The sequence below is a fragment of the Choloepus didactylus genome, chromosome 15, assembly GCF_015220235.1.
Source record: "Choloepus didactylus isolate mChoDid1 chromosome 15, mChoDid1.pri, whole genome shotgun sequence".
Lineage (NCBI taxonomy): Eukaryota > Metazoa > Chordata > Mammalia > Pilosa > Megalonychidae > Choloepus > Choloepus didactylus.
In genome coordinates this window covers 47,449,585-47,467,186 of record NC_051321.1, presented here as the reverse complement: position 1 = coordinate 47,467,186, position 17,602 = coordinate 47,449,585, and the positions used below count along the sequence as shown (strand labels likewise).

Genomic DNA, 17,602 nt, shown 5'->3' with positions numbered 1-17,602 from the left:
TCAAGACCTCAAGTCAGAAGATCTGTAAGCTGACCTGGTCTCTGCCACACACAAGTTGTATGACATTGGACAAGTCCCTTCACTGTCTGGTCCTTAATTGCCCAGAAGATCCAACTGGTCCCACCCCACTCTAACAGTCTTGATTTCGTGATTCCAGTAACTGCTGAATATGGGTCTGGTCACTGATTAGTGAGCTGGACTATGTGGCTGCAAGAGGAGAACCAGGCATGTGGCTAGACACAGCCTCAAACTCTATAACTTAGGGAAAAATCCTTTAGCCCTCTTTATACTTCAGTCTTCCTATGCTTGACTATAGGAAAGATTAGTATGATTATTAATCAAAAAGAAGGCAATTTCAGTTTACTTTTTAAAAAATCCATGTACAAACATGAAGATAAAGAAAAGGCTTAATACAATTCAGGAGCATATCTATAAAATAGTAATTTAATGATAATGTAAAGTTTTATGGTATTTACCAGTTAGGGTTTGAAGGATCTAATTTTGCTGTATCCTTGCTCTCTGTGATATTGAGTATTGAATACTTGGAAAACAAGAATTCAATACACAAAGGGTAACTAATTTATGCTCTCTTATCACTAGCAGGGTAAATACAGTTTTTAAAAATAGAATTTGAGGGTTACTTAATAACATGAGCCAGTCTTTTATATAGCAACTGATGCAATGACATGGGTAATGAGGGCTTAAAAATAGACTTTGTGATATAATTTTCTATCACTGGATATCTTTTGAATATCAATGGCTGTATAAATTTATCAAAGCACTTCAGAGAATAAAAGAGACCTAATGGAGTATCCTGCATACAGTAGGCATTCAATAAATAATATTGATAAAAATTGACAAGTTTAACTTTAAACTTCATAATTGCATTATTCCATATAAAATTTTTTGGAAGGAAGTTTGCTGTATTATTAACACGTGAATTGTATTTCTTTGGGTAATGAAATTGTGTGGGGTTTTTTCCTTATTTGTTTCACTCTTTAATGTACTTCCAAAATTTTCTAAAACTAGCATATATTTATTTGATAATCAAAGGAAAAAGAATCACATTATAATGGTCTTTTCCTCAAAAAAAGCATTAATGATGTCATAAGCTCTGTGACATGTGACGCTCCTTCTACCTGAAATTTCTCCTTAAAACCAGGAAAAGACATTTTCATAGATGCATATATTCAGAAAACTTTCCACCCAATGTAGAGTCATTTTACATCAATTTTAGTAATACTAAAACTGAATTTTTTTAAAGTATTCTCAGGATACTTAATCTTATATTGTTTTTAAATGATTCAAAATAAAGTATATATTAGCATTGTTTGCCCAATTACCCTATTGATAATATATTTTCTAAAAATCATTATAACACAATACATTTTTATGAGGTATGATTGTCCCATTGCTTTCTTAAACCAATGGTTATCCTTGGTCAAAATCAAGCTTTTTGTTTTCTTTTGTTTTTCTGTTTTATTTCCTTAGTCCCTATTATTGTAGATACTGTGCTAGCGCTAAGCCATGGGACTATAGAAGTATGAGATGTAGTGCTTGCCGTAAAGTGCTTATAGTTTGGATGAAAAAGAATTTAATCCAAAATTAAAAATGACAACAAAAGACAGCATCGAATGAGCAATAAACCTATAGGTGCCACAAAATATGAGGATACCTTTATGTAAAGAACCTTAAACATAATCATACTCTTTGCCCCAATAAATGAAGACAAATATTTAGACATGATATTCATCATAGTGGAATATAATGTTTAAAAATTAAAGACAACAAAACAACAATAATTACAAAACATAACACTCATATTTCCAAATTATATAGTCATGTAAAACTATGATTTCAAAGAATTTTTAAAAACACGAAGTGTCCATGTTGTAATGTTTAGCTAAAAATAAGAATTCAAAACTGTATATTTAAATTTCCAAATAATATTTTAAAATCTTATTCACACCCAACAAAAAATTATATTGGAAAAACATATCAAAATGAAATCTCTGAGTTGTGGGATGATGGGTAAATTGTTCTTGCTTGATGCTCTTCTCTATTTTCCAAACTTTCTACAATGAATATAGATTATTTTTATTATAAGGAAAAACTCTCATAAAGTAGAAAAATTTCCTAAGAATCATTGAACTAAGAGCACAAAAATTGGGAAAATTTTATGGAGAAAACTTCATTATTAAAGCTGGGTGATAGGTACCTGGGTTCATTAGACTAGTCTTTCTAAGTTTGAATATTTTTGAAATTTGTTAATTTTGATGTAGTCCAGTCCTTTTATTTTGCAATTGGAAACAAGCCCCAGAATTAGACAATTCAGTAGAGACATAAATCAGGAGCTGGCAAACTACGACCCCAGGGCAAATGTGGCTCTTGTCTGTTTTTGCAGTGACTGCAAGTGATGAATGATTTTTACATTTTTAAAATATTGTTTTTTTAAAAAAAGCCTAAAATATTTACTATCTGACCCTTTACAGAAAAGGTATGCCAACACCTACTCAATTCCTTAATCTAGGGCTCTAGGTTAGAAACTAATCCACAATTTTCTAAGAAAATTCCCTATAACATAAGGAGCATTTAAGAGTCCTTAAAGGAAGTGGGTGCATCCTCCTTGTCCTGCCCACTCATGCTAACTCAAGCAGTGAACGCTCATTCATTCATTTGTAAATTTGCTTATTGATTCAACAAAGAAAGACAGGGTTCCTGCCTTCATGAAGATTATTCTCATGAGGAAGTCAGAAAATAAACAAGTAAAGAAATAAACAACATAATTACAGATGATGATAAGCGCCATGGAGGTCATAAACAGGTTGTGTGACAGAGAATGGCAGGAGGCCTCCTTCAGACAAGGTGACATTGAGGCTGAGACTTATAAAAAGGTGACAATGAGGCTGAGACCAAACTTGCACAAGCCAAGGAGAAAACAGCACCCCTGGCAGGGAGATCACTTGTGCAGTATCTCTCAACCAAAATCAAAATATTTTTAAAAGCACAACACTTTTGAGCAGTGAAGACGTTAGTATATTTTCATTCCAAAGATCCAGTAAGATCACAGAGGGCAAATAAGAGATATAAGCGGACTTTGTCCTTCCCTGCCTCTCTTGATCAGTCAAGAACCTGGTTTCCTGAAAACAATGCCCTCAAACCAGGAATGAAAGAGTGTTTCATTTCCACCCCTCAAATCCTGGCTCCATAATTGTAGCACTTTTAACTTTGCTTTCCATGCATGTTCTGTTATATGGAGTTTCAATGTAACCACAAATTTTAATGCTAATTTATTCAATTCATCAACAAATAATACAGGCCATACGGTACAAGGTATGGTGGTAGACCAACATAAATCTGATTAGAAAAATTCTCCTTTTCTAAAAGTGCCCCAGATTAAGTTAACTCCCCCCTCTCTCTGGTTTGGTGTAATGCTCTTTGGAAATTTTAATTGGGTATTTCTTAAATTGTATTTTGTCTACAAACAACATAATAAAAATAAGTAACTTTAAGACCCCGGAGTTTATTAATTGGCTTCATCTAGACAGAGTCAGAGAGAAGCAGATGGAAGAACACTGGAGTCCTGACATTCTTTTCCAACCACTACACAAAAATCCTGGGGACAGAAATAGGAATTTGACTTCATGGTCAAATATAGCTCCTGAGTCCAGCCCTTTCTTTTATTGCCTATTCTCACCACCTGCTCACATCCCTGCTGTCCAAAGGCGTGGGTCATACACAAAGTACACCAATACGGTTCTTTAAATAGGTAGAAATAAGCATGAGAACAAGATGGGACCAATAGATCATCATGTGTTTCTTTGAGCTTTACACCCTGCCTACCCACAGGCCAATTTTATTCTAAAGCTCAGAAGTCTTACTTCTACCAGTCAGACATGCCACAGCATGGTGTGGGAAACTCCAAATGAAGAAGCAGTTCTGTTCCTCCTTTGGTGGAGAGAATATGTGCCCAATATGTGATGGGCACTTCTGCAAGACACAGAAATGAGTTCCAGAAGCTGTTTTCAAACAGCAACAAATTTTTCCTCAAATAGTCTGAGAGAGAATTGGTTGTATATGAAATCTATGCAAACTCTGCATTATGGTACTTTCCCTCAAACAGAAGCACAAGATGTTTTCTATTTTATTGGCTTCAATACTGGCCCAAATATGTGGAAGCATGGACAGGTGTTTTGGATCTCAGAGTCGACCACTTGCAGACAACTTCAGATTTTTTTTTTTTTAAACACTACCATTTTTTTTTTTTTAATACAGATCAGCAAACAAAAATAAGTGACTCGCCATCTTTAGAACCCAAAAGCTTATCTTATCAGGCTCAAAGATAACTTTCAAACAAAGCAAGGCAAAGAAGAAAAAAGTGAGATCACAGTCATGCAATAAAGCATTTATATAAGACCTGGCAGTGTGATCTTTAATTTGTATCCAAGGTTCAGGGCAGGGAGCTGAGATGATATTAAATGGCATATTGGCATGGTGTTAAATACCACCGGATCACATAATGAGAGAATTATTCTACTTTCAATTCTCTTTCAAGCTTTCTGATAAGGAAAGTTCATTGTTGCAGATTTGTCTTAAACACCTCTCCAGTCCCACCTAATCTTTTTTAACAGAGTGTGGTTGAGGCTCAGAGCTCTCAGAAGACAACAATGTCTACCTAGAATGTGATAATGCTTTCCTTCTTTTGTAATTGTTTCTATGATTACCTTCCACTTGTGGGAAATAATACTGATATTCCAGTTACAGGAGCAATATATTTTCTTTTTTATGTACGTTTCTTTAAGTAAAAAAAAGTGAATCAATGCAATGAAAAATCAAGTAATTAATAAAATAGATGTCATGTGGATATGAAATTGAAGATACCCTGATTTTTAAAATCCGTTCCTATTGGCTAACTCATAAAACAGCCTATGAACATTTTCCCACATTTAGACGTGCTGTTAAGGTCAGCCTCCCTTTCACAAGTATCCTAACACCCTCACAGTACGTTGGCAATTGCTTAGTCACCCCATTCCTTTACAAATGAAGAAATTAAAGTCCGAAAGGATTTAGTGCCTTGCCAAGTCACTTGGCTTGTCAGAAATTAAAGTCCACATGTACAAAGCAGGTGCATTAGATGGGATTATCCCTGACATTTGTTGAACTGGTAAAGAATAAGAGAGCAATTACCCACATTAAATATTCTTCCTCATGTCTTTATCTGCACGTGGATTGTTTTACATAATTTAACCAGGTCTCCAGCTACTATAATATTATAGAGAATATTATAGATTCAATTCAAAAAGGCAAATTTCATCTGTAAGTAAATAAAAAGTTGGATAGCTCTATTGAATAAATTACACATTCCAAAAGGATAAAAACTCAAAGTGGATGAAAGAATCACAAAACCTTTCACCTCATTTTTTGATGGAATTTGGAGGTTCCTGTAGGTTTTAGTAGTGTGTCAAGACACACCTCCAGAGCCAGAAGTGAGCCTGAGCACAACCTCTGACTCCAAAAAGTAAATATGTGCTTTGTATCCATAATTATGTGAACTTTGCTGAAAAATGTAAACAGAGAGACTTACAAGTGAGTAGGCATTTGACTTATCGTTTTATGTAGAAAAATGGACACATACAGAAAATGTTTTCTGATTTCTACTTTTGTCTAAGGATATTCTTGCAGTCCTGTGAATTGACCAAAACATAAATTATAAAAAGCTTTACAAAATGCAGGTTATTTTTCAAAGCCTGTTTCATTTCAAATACCTTCAAAACTAGAGGTAGTGAATTCCTAAGGGTAGTTTGTAACACATAATCCTCAAAGGGAAAGGGAAAATATTAAAAGATGATATTATTAAATAAACCAATTTCATAATATAAATTGGTTTCTCCCTCCACAAGACAACTAAAAACTTAAAATGAAATTCAAGATTATTTTCCTAGGCAATAGACCTTCAATAGTCAGCTATCCAAAGTAAAACAGGAACATGATTCATAATTTGCTAGTAGTTGTTTCCATAGAAGAACTATATCATACATTTTCTTTATTAGAGAAGTTGAGGGTTTACAGAACAATCATGCATAAAATACAGGATTTCCATATATCACCCTATTATTAATATCTTGCATTGGTGTGGTACATTTGTTATAATTGATGAAAGCACATTTTTATAGTTGTGCTATTAACTATGGTCCATGGTTTAAATTAAGTTTCACTGTTTGTGTAGAGCAGTTCCCTTGTTTTTTTTTTAAATTTTTATTCTGTTAACATATATACAACCTAACATTGCCCCCATCTAACCACATTCAGATATATATTTCAGTGTTGTTAATTACCTATGATTTTTTTTAGATCAAATGTGAGGCCTTGTGGAGAGTAAAACAAATGGATAAATTTTCAAGAGCCAAAAGCCATTTTTATCTTTCTTCATGATTTTTGCTATAGACACATGCCATCTATAATATTATTTATTTAGAATTCATTACATCAACTATTTCAACTCATTTGTTTTTAAAGTAACCTTTTCCTCACTTATGTAAATGGAAAACCACAGATTTCTTGTGACAATTATATCTTTTCTAATGCACATTAAAATAATTATATCTTTTCTAATGCACATTAAATGCATAGTTATTAAAATAAAAAACATCGGTCTATAAACTACTTAATATCATCTCACTTAACACAACTTGAGAAACATTAGGCCGTGTGATGATAAAGCTAAATTAACATTTGAGTATTTTCTTCATGTCCTAGCTCTTTCTCGCTTTGTTTCTAACTATAATTTCAGATTTTCACAAATTTTAATATCCCATGTATTTAATTTTTATATCACAATTATTATCCTTTCTACTTTTAGAAGAATACTATCTGATATTCACAGTGCACATACTTTACAAAGATTATGGAAAATGCTTAATAAGAATAATGCCAATCTCCAGAGTATATGTTAGATTCTGCTTTCTAAAATTTCCAAATGTAAAATAAATTTTTACAAACGTGAAGACATTGATCTTAACAAGAGGTGAAGGTGAACAACTAAATGCACAAAATGGATAATTGCCTTATATATAGAATTAATAAAATGAATGTTCCCTACATCACTGTCTGTTGTCCTCGGACAACAAAAACTTCATAAGCAGACCAGATCACAACTAAGATGATCCTTTTGGTACATCTTTTTCAAAGCCCCTTAGCTTTGTCTTAAACCCTATCATTTAATGAGGGATTTGGTATACGGGTAAAAAATAATAGAAATAATGTCAAATTTAATAAAGACTTTTATTTGGTCTCACAAATCAGTAACTGGGGAAATATGGTTTAAACTCATGAACTGCAGTAGACACAGTTCAGAAAGATGTCCCCCACACAGTGGCATCACCTCTGAGAATAGTCGGCAGGAGCTCAGTCAGAACTGTCTTAGCCTGGCCCTGGTGATGGACAAACTTATGAAGTCTAGAAATGCCACCAAGCACAGTAGATCAGCTGTCACCAGAGAGAACAGGAACAGAAACAAATACAAATGCAGTCAATTATTAATCTGAACAGTTTAGTAAGGAAAAGTACAAATCTCTCTCCCTCTTGGAGAGAGAATAACAAATAGAACCACAAAGATGATGACAGATTTGGAATATCAGATTTCCAAAGAACCATTAAAGGAACTGAAATTACCACTCAAGAAAAAGCAGACTGAAGAATGGTTCGTTAATTAAAGCCCTTCTAGTTTATGAATGGGCTTATTTATGGGGGTAGACAACCATGTGGTCTCCATATTTGGTGAAGTTGAACAAGGAAGTAGATATAACACACATCAAGAGGAATTATGAAGATGGTAAGCCTGACAAGAAAAGTCATCACAACTTTTGAACAGTATATATGCCATGAAGTCCACAAGGTCAGGAGTCTGGGAACTTATTCTAGTGTTTCCTGCAATAAATTAAATCTTTATGACTTCAGAAAGTCACATAAGTTCTCTGGACTCAGTTTTCTCATCTATAAAATGGGCATATCGGGCTAATGAAAGAGCCAAAGAAAATTTGTGTAATGATTACAACTATGGATTCAGGATTTAAAATTTGTCTCTGGGTAGCTTTGAACACATTCTGTGCCTTGCTTTCCTCATCTGTAAAATGAGAGTAACAGCATCCTCCTAGGTTTGCTGAGAGAATTCACTAATTAATACAGGTAAAGCATTTAGCACAGTGCCTCACTCAGCTAGCATCAGCTGTTTTTATCACTGCTGTTACTATTATGTGCAAGTAACAGAAGCTTACTCTGGAAGATAGAGCAGAAAGAGAGTTTATTAACAGTGTATTGGTTCACAGAAACTTTGTGTTTGGAGATACAGATTCAAGGCCAAGCTTTTAGGAAAGAAACCCAAAACTATTGCAGATCTGGCCTGATAAAAAAGTGTATCCACAACCATGGAGTGCCCAACACTAAAATGTGCACACTTGGTCCCTCCAACCTTCGTGCTAAGACTTTTTCCTTGGAATGATTTATTGAAGAAGGTTGTGTGGTTTTATCCAAGGTCAAGAAGATGGTATACATAATCTCTTGAAGATCTACAGCTCCTTTATAAAGGGCTTGAAATGTCTGTAAGAGAAGGAATTTCTAAATACTCTAGACATACGAACTGAGTTACTGGGTAGGCTCAAGAGTCAATATTTAAATTAAAGCCACTGGATTTATAGTTAATATTGGGTCCTCAGTTTTTAAATTACAAAGCAGGTTTTCACTTACTTATGTATGCCTTAGAGAGAGAAAATAGTTTCCATTCTTCAATTGAAAGAAAAAAAGTCCCCAGAGTTTAATGAACATTTCCTCATGGAACATGAAAATCTATATTCCTTCTTTCTGCACTATTAATAACATTTGTGTGGCTGGGGGGAATGCATCCCAGGAGAACATTAGCCAGGAGGGAAAAGAGCAGATATAACTGGACTTTATCTATTTTAAAGTCTTCAACTATAAAAATAGTGCCTGAAAAAATACCAGCAATCCAGCACTTGACTGTGCTTTCCAAATAATGGACACTATTCTAACCCCATGGCCAATGCCCAGGGCCTGTCTTAGGTTGGCCTGGGCCTCTAGCACTGGCGCATTCCAAGCCGGTGGGTGGTTCACAGAGCAAAACACCTCCAGTGTATGCACTTGGTAGCATCTCTGAACCAGTCAGGCTCTTTGCAATCCCCAAATATTTCTTGAGAAAGTTTTTTCAAGCGTCCATAGAAACTGCAGAAAGCCAATTCTGACGTTTTCCTGCTCGTTTGTTTTGGTTCAAGAGCATATGATATGCACTTGATATGCACAAAATAGTTTGGTTAGTGACATTTTTTAGCAATTACAGGAAGAAAGAACATTTAAGGGAAGATACAAAATGTTGATCTGCTGGTTTCTTGTGTATTTTCAAACAATCAGACAAGGCTTGTCAAATCAGAATTTCCAGAAGGGCTACTTTATTTGGGATGAAAGTTCGGTGCCTCAAGTTGGAAGGGCAAAAATACTTTCAACTTTATACAAAATTTATTCCAACAATATATTGCATACCATGTCCCCTAACATTTAAGATAGATAAAAATGGGCTCAGAGGGAACATCATCACCTAAATGGAGAGAATTGGCCCAGGGAGGTGGATGGTGGTTTGGCCATAGAAGTATTCTTCTCTGTAAGCAGTAGATGTAGGATATATCCTCCTCAAATTTTTGTGTAATAAAATGATTGGAAGTTGGAATGGATTTTAAATGCAACAGGGAATTTGCTATTTAATAGCAGGATCAATTTTTTTCACAAAGGAGTATTTTAATGTATGTATCTGCTCCAAGTGACAAGGCACCAAAGTATAGGGATTAAGCTGATGCCAAGACTCTGAAGTCAGTTTGCCTAGGTTCAAATCCTCACTCCTTTACTTCCCAACTATGTAATCTGGGAAAATTAATTAACTTCTCTGACTCCCAGTTTCTTCTTCTGTAAAATGGGATAATAATCCTTCACCATGGAATTGTTACGAGGATTAGAACAGTATCAGGCATGTAGTAAGTGCTAGATAGTGTTTGTTAAATAAAGATTAAATACCTGTAATGTCCCTGAAAATGTCAAATTTATATTATTAGGAAATTCTTAGTTGAACTATAGACCACTGAATTCTAAAGGTTTTTTTTCCTATAAATAAACATAAAATATGATTTCTCTGATTGCTCAGTGATACAAAATTTTTGCTACTCAGTAATTCTACAAGAATATCCTTGCAAGAATCCTGCAGGAAAGAAAAAATATGAGGAGAACTCTTAAAGCAAGTATTTAAATATTTCATAAGATTAAAATACCCAGTTTTCTTGAAGCAAAAAGTTATCAAGGCAAGGTAGAACACTCATCTGATATCTTTTTTTTTCAGTGTCTCACATTTATCTTCACTTTCATCTGATACCTTATTATTATTATTTTTGAAGCAACCTGATATAAATCGTTAGAAGTACAAGAAGTGAGTTGTGACCACAGGCATCATTTAAATACTGCAATCCAGAGGGCCTTTTTGCTAACATTATAAATAAAATGACTGAGGAAGACTGAAGTTGATATTCTCTATATAAAGATATAATGGTGATATTATATCCTGTTCTACCTTGCTTTTAAATAACAGTTGCCTTACAAAGCAGTGTCTTTAAACAATTAACACATGTCTTATAAAAATATACATGAAAAACCATTTGGAAAGGCAGACAGAAACTTCTTAATAACTACTTTTAAGAATGAGAGGGGTGAGGCATTGGGGAATTTTTCTTTTTACCTAATCTATTACTAATACTATGTTTTTTTCTGGCACTGTGTATCATTTTATAGTATGAAACTTTTTAAAATATTAAGTATAGAAGTTAGTAATGAATACTGATGTGTGGTTCCCTCATATTTTCCTTTCTTCAAAAATACAACAAAATACAGCAACAGTGAACTCTGGCTGTGCTTAAGTGGAGTGGAATTTGTTTACCTTTACCCAGCAAATCAATAGATTTCAGATCCGTAGCCATAGATTAGGCCTAGACCTAATTTAGGGGCCCCTGAAGACTTTTTGGTCTTTAATCTCTAGAAAAATAAAGATAGCCCTGCAGAGATGCACCAATGCTTTCTCTGTCCCCAAAAGGACATTGAATTTACCCAGGTGTTGTTAGGATAAAAGAAAAAAAAATTTTATTCCATTTGGGCTCACAACAGCATTGTTCCCATACAGAGATTCAACATAAGCAAATATCACTCACCATGTTGTCAGTTTTGGAAATAGATTTAAATCCCTCACTAGTTACTCCCAATTAGCCAGCCTACTCCTTCAAGTGTCAATTCCCATAATGTTTCTATTTAGGGGCCCACACTGCCTTGCTTGGCATATGAAACAACCTAAATCTAAGGACCGAAGGAGGGAATTAATAACCATTAAATACATACCACATGCCAAGAGCTGTGCCATGCATATTTTATGCATTATCTCCTTTAATCAAAAGTTGACATTTTACATGAGAAAACTGAGGTTCAGAGAGGTTAAGTCATTTGCCCAAGTCCCCACAGCTCATGAGTGCTGGAGCCAAGAAGTCCAGCTTCAGAACCCCTTCCGCCATGCAGCCCTCATCATGAAATCAGAGCCCCAGATTCAAATTATAGTCAGATCATTTGATGATCAGAGTTCGGTGACTTTGGATGACAGCAGAAAAAAATAATAACCATTTATATTTGTTTTAGCACTTTACATGTTTTCACAATGCTTATCTCAAGTGAATCTCTGAAGCATAGAGCACAGTATTAAAATCTAAATAAAAGAGACTTAATTTTTATCCTCTGATCCATCAACTACTACTACCTGTCAATGATAAATGATCATAAAATGATTCTGAAAATTAATCAAGGAAATCAAACTAAAAAATCTGTTGTTTTTTTCTCTTCCTCTTGCACCCACACCCCACCCTGGATTTGCAGGAAAATGGACAAAGAAAATATGGTGGCCCTCCACCTGGTTGGGATGCTGCACCCCCAGAAAGGGGATGTGAAATTTTTATTGGAAAACTTCCCCGAGACCTTTTTGAGGATGAACTGATACCATTATGTGAAAAAGTGAGTTCAAAGTTAATATAATTTTTCCTTGTCTTTCAAAGGAAAATACTGCTCTCTCTTCACTTTGCCTTTACTTGCATTCTTCTTGGTCAAAGGCTCCCAATTGCCGTTTCTCAATCATGGACAAAGTCAAAACCTTCTTAGCTGTTAGTGATTGTCCCCTTAGCACTGCCTTGAGTGGTCTCTCTGTTCTGTTGCTGACAGCTTAAACTGCCATTGTTAATGACTTTCACATCTATATCTAGTTCCTCAGTCTCTCCAGTGGCATGGCCACAGTGCAAACTCACTGTATCTAGCAATCTAGAATAACATACAACCTAGCTAAAATAAGGTTTTACTCAAACTTGACATTTTAGTATGGTTTTATAAAATGTGACACTTTCACATAAAAACAATATGTATGTTTGTTATGGCTCAAAGATATGTTGACACATATTGACCCAGAATGAAATTTTCTTCTACAAGCCCGAATTAATCTTCTGCCATAATGAAACGACAAAATTAAGAACGTGATTTATCCAAGTCATTATATTCTTATTAAGGAATAAATTTTTTCCTCAGTTTTAATTCCAGATGATATCTTGTTATAACTCCAAAATTAAAGGGAGAATACATTTTGGAATTCATTTTCAATCATTTATCAAGTAGCTTTGAGCAATAATTGCATTCCTAGAAAATTTAATTAAAATGGGAGTTTAGCTGTTTCTTTCCCTAAAAGCCAAATTGTGTATATACATACATATATATATGCATAAATTCATATATGTAGATATGCATACACAAATATATGGGTATGTATATATACACATATATACACAAATAACTCAGTCTCAAATTAAGAACCACTCCCAATTTTATATATACAATCTTACTTGACACGTGGATAAATTATGAGAACATAATCCTGAAAGAATCTTACATACTGAACCTGAAAATGAGCATCAAGAAACACCTCAAACATGGAGATAGAACATGCTCAAACACTTTCCTAAAGAGCCCAGAAAAAATAAGCACCCATCACCAAATACCTCAGTATTGGGTGGGACAGAGCTGAGAAGTAACTGCCCAGTGAGGTGATGATGGCATGTGCTTAATGACCTCCTCTGCCTGCATACACCCCTCACGTTTGGACCATCCTTTCTTACAGCAGCCAACAATAATAAATTCCTGGGCCTGAATTACTAAAAGAAGAGTTGAGGGGAGGGGAGGAAGTGGATTAGGAGCAAGCAGAGGAGCTATAGCCAGGGTGATAGAGCGTATGCCCTCTTACAATGGAGGGCCGAGCCTGTGTCACTTCTAAGAAGGCCAGTATTTACTTTTAAGCCTCCAGACCAAGAAAATAACAAGGCTCTACAGATCATCTTCTGCAATGCATCTTCTGTGCTCATTTTGATATCATGGTGGAGGGAAAAAAAGATTAAAAAGTTAGCTTAGCAAGGTTCCGAGTGACCATTCCTTGTTTTTGTTCTAAACATCAGTGGATAGAATATGACCAAGTAAAGATAAAACTTCAGACACTTCAGAGGTTAGAATCTAGTGGGCAAAGAGAATCTATCAAGAAATTATACTTCTGATGGCAAATGTGTTTTTAGGTCACTAAGTCATTGCATGATAATTCTGTGATGAAAGGTCATTAGCTCTGTCAAAAACATATACTGTTAACTCAGGCTGAAATGCCACTTGTACACATTTTCTTTATTAAGCTTGATTTTGTGCATGAGTCAGATAACTGATCTGAATCCAGCAAGAAAAGATGCAAACCATTCTACATGGAATGCAAATGGCAGGAAGCAGATTTTAGAAGACATAGTGTGTCTGTATGTTTGGAAGTACAAATGTATAAATATGAATTTTTTCTTTTTCTGTTATTTATAGATTGGTAAAATTTATGAAATGAGAATGATGATGGATTTTAATGGCAACAATAGAGGATATGCTTTTGTAACATTCTCAAATAAACAAGAAGCCAAGAATGCAATCAAGCAACTTAATAATTATGAAATTAGGTAAGATCCATCTCTTCTAGATTAAAAGGGAATAGATAATATACTTGTATCTATTTCTCTATCAATTTTATCTAATATAATATATGCAAAAGATAGCCAAGCCAAAAAGAAAATAGGTTAGTTCTTTTCCTTGGTAAAAAATCAATTTCACTAAATATTTATTTACTATCAACACTATAGGAGGTGCCAGACTAAGTCCTGTGAAATGCTCAAAGAAACAAAATTCATCATTTATCCATTTCATAAATATGTGCTGGGCACTGTTCAAAATACTGGAAAATATCAAGGTACAACTCCCTATCCTCATAGTAAGGAAATGCATATAAAAGATTATTTAAAAGAGTATGAAAAAATAAAACTGCGAGAAAGGAATGTAGCCCTGCCAACACTTTGATTTTTAGACCAGGGATACCTGTGTCAGACTTCTAGCATACAAAACTGGAAGATGATATATTTGTGTTCGTTTAAGCCACTAAAAAAAATATGAATATACAAATTAAAAATACAAAAATAGAACTAGGAGATGGGATACAGTGATATGTGGTTGTGGCTATTCTAACTTGGTGGAATGAAGAAAACATTCTTCTGAGAAGGTGAAATTTGATGTGAGACTTGAGTGAAAAGAGAGTCAGCAATGACTGTCTGAGCTGGGGGAAGATCATTCCAGAGAAAGAGAGAACAGCAAGTGCAAAGGCCCTAAAATGACAACAAGCTTGGTGTGTTTGGGGACAGAAAGAATACCACCACGGCTGGAACAGAGTAAAGAGAGGATGGTTGAAGGCCATGCGATTGGAGAGCCTTCTAGGCTATGATAAAGAATTTATATTTTATTCAAATAAAAAGAGGGAAATCATAGGAAGAAGGGTTTTAATTAGATTTACATTTTTTAAAGGATCACTCTGTTATAATAATATTCTCACATCGACTGTAACAAGGGTATCACACGAATGCAAAATGTTAAAAATGGGAGCAGATATATGGGACCTCCATATTTTCTTCATGATCTTTCTTTGGACCTAAAATTTCTCTAATTTACAAAAAAAAAAAAATGTTTAAGAAGATCACTCTAGCTGTTGGGTGGAGAATGGACTACAGGACAAAGACAAAGAAGGAAGCCTCTTGCAGTGCTCTCGACCTAGACAAAGCGGTGGTTGGACTAGGAAGTTAGTAATAGAGGAGTGGAAAGGGGTCAGATTTGGGGTATAATTTAGAGATTGATTTGTCAAGACTTGCTGAATTTTGGATTTGAAACAAATCAAGGGAAAGAGAAGATTCAGAGAGGACACCTAGAACTTTCGCCCAAGTACCTGTGGAGGTGGTAGTGTCATTAAGAGACGGGAAAGACAGAGAATAGCAGGAAACACATGAAGAGCTCTGTTTGGGCATTCACATTTGAGATGTACCTTAGACATCCCAGGGCAGATATTGAGAAAGTGATTGGTTGTATGATTCTGTAGTCAGGAGAGAGGTCACAGTTGGGTATATAAATTTGGGAGTCAGATAGTATTCAAAGCCATGGGACTGGAGGAAGGTGCCAAGGTATAGGTGATTCTGTGCAATCAATAACTAATTTTTATAAAGTGGAAATAGAGATAGCTTCATGAAACTGCTTGAGTTATATAACCTTCTCCAGAAGAAAGAAATGTCTTAAATCCTTTCTTGAAGGAAGCCCTTGGAAGAGGAGTACAGCAGTTTAAAAGCAATAGCTTTGGAGTTAGGCAGGTTTCATCTGAGTGCAAACAAATACCTTTACCTCTCTGAGCCTCAATTTCCTCATCTATAAAATGTGGATAATAATGCTCATTTTATAAGTGTTATTGTGGGAATACTATAAAGATTTCTAAATGCTTAACCCAGTGTTTGGAACACATTAAAAGGTCAACAAATAGTTGGGCTATTGTATATTAGCATATTTCATCAATTCTAAGATGCAGTTTTTCACATCTATTTCCTTTCTGAAATAGAGATGCATCTTAAAATTGATGGTGTCTTAAATTTGATGAATGCACATGGAACAGGTTTCCTCAACATTATTTTTTTCCACTTCCTATAGGCCAAAAATAAGCCACACATTAATCTTATAATTCTGTTACTCAATCAACTACCAGGTCATTTTTTAAAAAACCCTTAGCCACAGGAAGATCAATTGGATTTGGCAACTACTAGGTGTTCAGTCCTAAGATTGGATTCTGGAGCGGAGCAGAGCCTTCGAGGGAATTTAAAGGAGGCTCCTGGCCCACATATGGCTCCGTGGGCCCAGAAGAACAGGGGGTGGGAGTCAGAAGACCTGGGGTCTGGCCCTGGTGCCTTTGGACAAATCCTTTAACCTCTTTAAACCTCTGATTTATCATTAGCACTTGAACCCAAAGAGCTGTTTTGAGCATCCTTCATATGAAATAATACATATTAAAGTGCTTTGAAAAGGGCTGAAAAAAGCTATATTTTAATATAGCTTTTAAATACTACAGCTACATGATTTCAGAAATGGGAAGTTCCTCTGATCCTTGTTCTTTCATAGAACCTGGACCTCCCAACAGTAAGGATTATTCCCCAAATGGCTCTTGAGTTGAGATAGATATTGAATTGGCTGTGTAGGGAATCAACAGGGTTTGTTGTGTGTACCTAACACATTGTTACCCATTGGAGTCTATCAATATTTTTTGAAAATAGATAGAATATGACTAATGAATACAATTAATCCCTCATGGTCCCTGATAAACCGCAGTATCCTCTGTGAATCTCAGTTTCTTTGTCTATAAACTAGAGATAAAAATATACCTACCTCTAGGGGTGTTATGGAAAATAAATGAGATAATGCAAACAAAGCTCAGTGCCTGAAACATATCAGGTGCCCTATAAAAGTTTGCTGATAGAGATGGTAGTGTGAGGAGGAAGAATATGATGAAAAATTTGGAAAGAGAAATTTGTTGTCCAAGGTCCTAAAGTTCAGGTTGGATGCCAGGAAAAAAAATGAAGGCACAGCGTGATTTTAAAAGTTAGGGGGTGGGATAAATGGAACCTGACATAGAGGCCCCAGAGCCAACCCCACCTGCTTCCATTCCTCTTTGGGCCAGTCCTGCTGGAGAGACAACCTTCCTTGTAGAAAGGGAAAAACCTTCAATTTCCTTTTAGCCACAGCTTCTCAGGGAATTCAGACTCAATATATGGGCTTTATCCAGAAAAGACCCACATATCATTCTACTCCCTATCAAATGTTCACTGAGCATTACCTAAATGCCTGGCTTTTGAGGCAGTAAAGCTGTGCCCTCAGCTTTTGAGAGAAGATTCTTCCTCTCCAAGGAATTTTGAGATAGGTACCTGACAAACCACACAATTAAAAATGGAATATGGAAACTCTAGGATCCCCCTACTGTTAACTGATTACTGGCTGGCCCCTTGTTATCAAAACTAATATAATTTCTAAATAAATATCAGCTTGGAAAAAAGTTTCTGTTTTTTTTTAAGTGAAGTTAAAAACAAAACCAAAAGGTCACTTCATC

The 17,602-nt window shown here is 35.2% G+C and overlaps 1 protein-coding gene across 3 annotated transcripts in view; it reads left to right on the top strand.

Moving 5' to 3' along the window:
• A1CF (APOBEC1 complementation factor) overlaps positions 1 to 17,602 on the top strand; it is an 87,677-nt gene that overhangs the window by 28,458 nt on the left and 41,617 nt on the right. For all 3 annotated transcript variants that reach the window (XM_037804814.1, XM_037804813.1, XM_037804815.1), the window contains exons 3-4: positions 11,962 to 12,096; positions 13,972 to 14,102. In XM_037804814.1, coding sequence (XP_037660742.1) covers positions 11,962 to 12,096; positions 13,972 to 14,102 — 266 coding nt within the window. The remainder of the gene's footprint in view (positions 1 to 11,961; positions 12,097 to 13,971; positions 14,103 to 17,602) is intronic.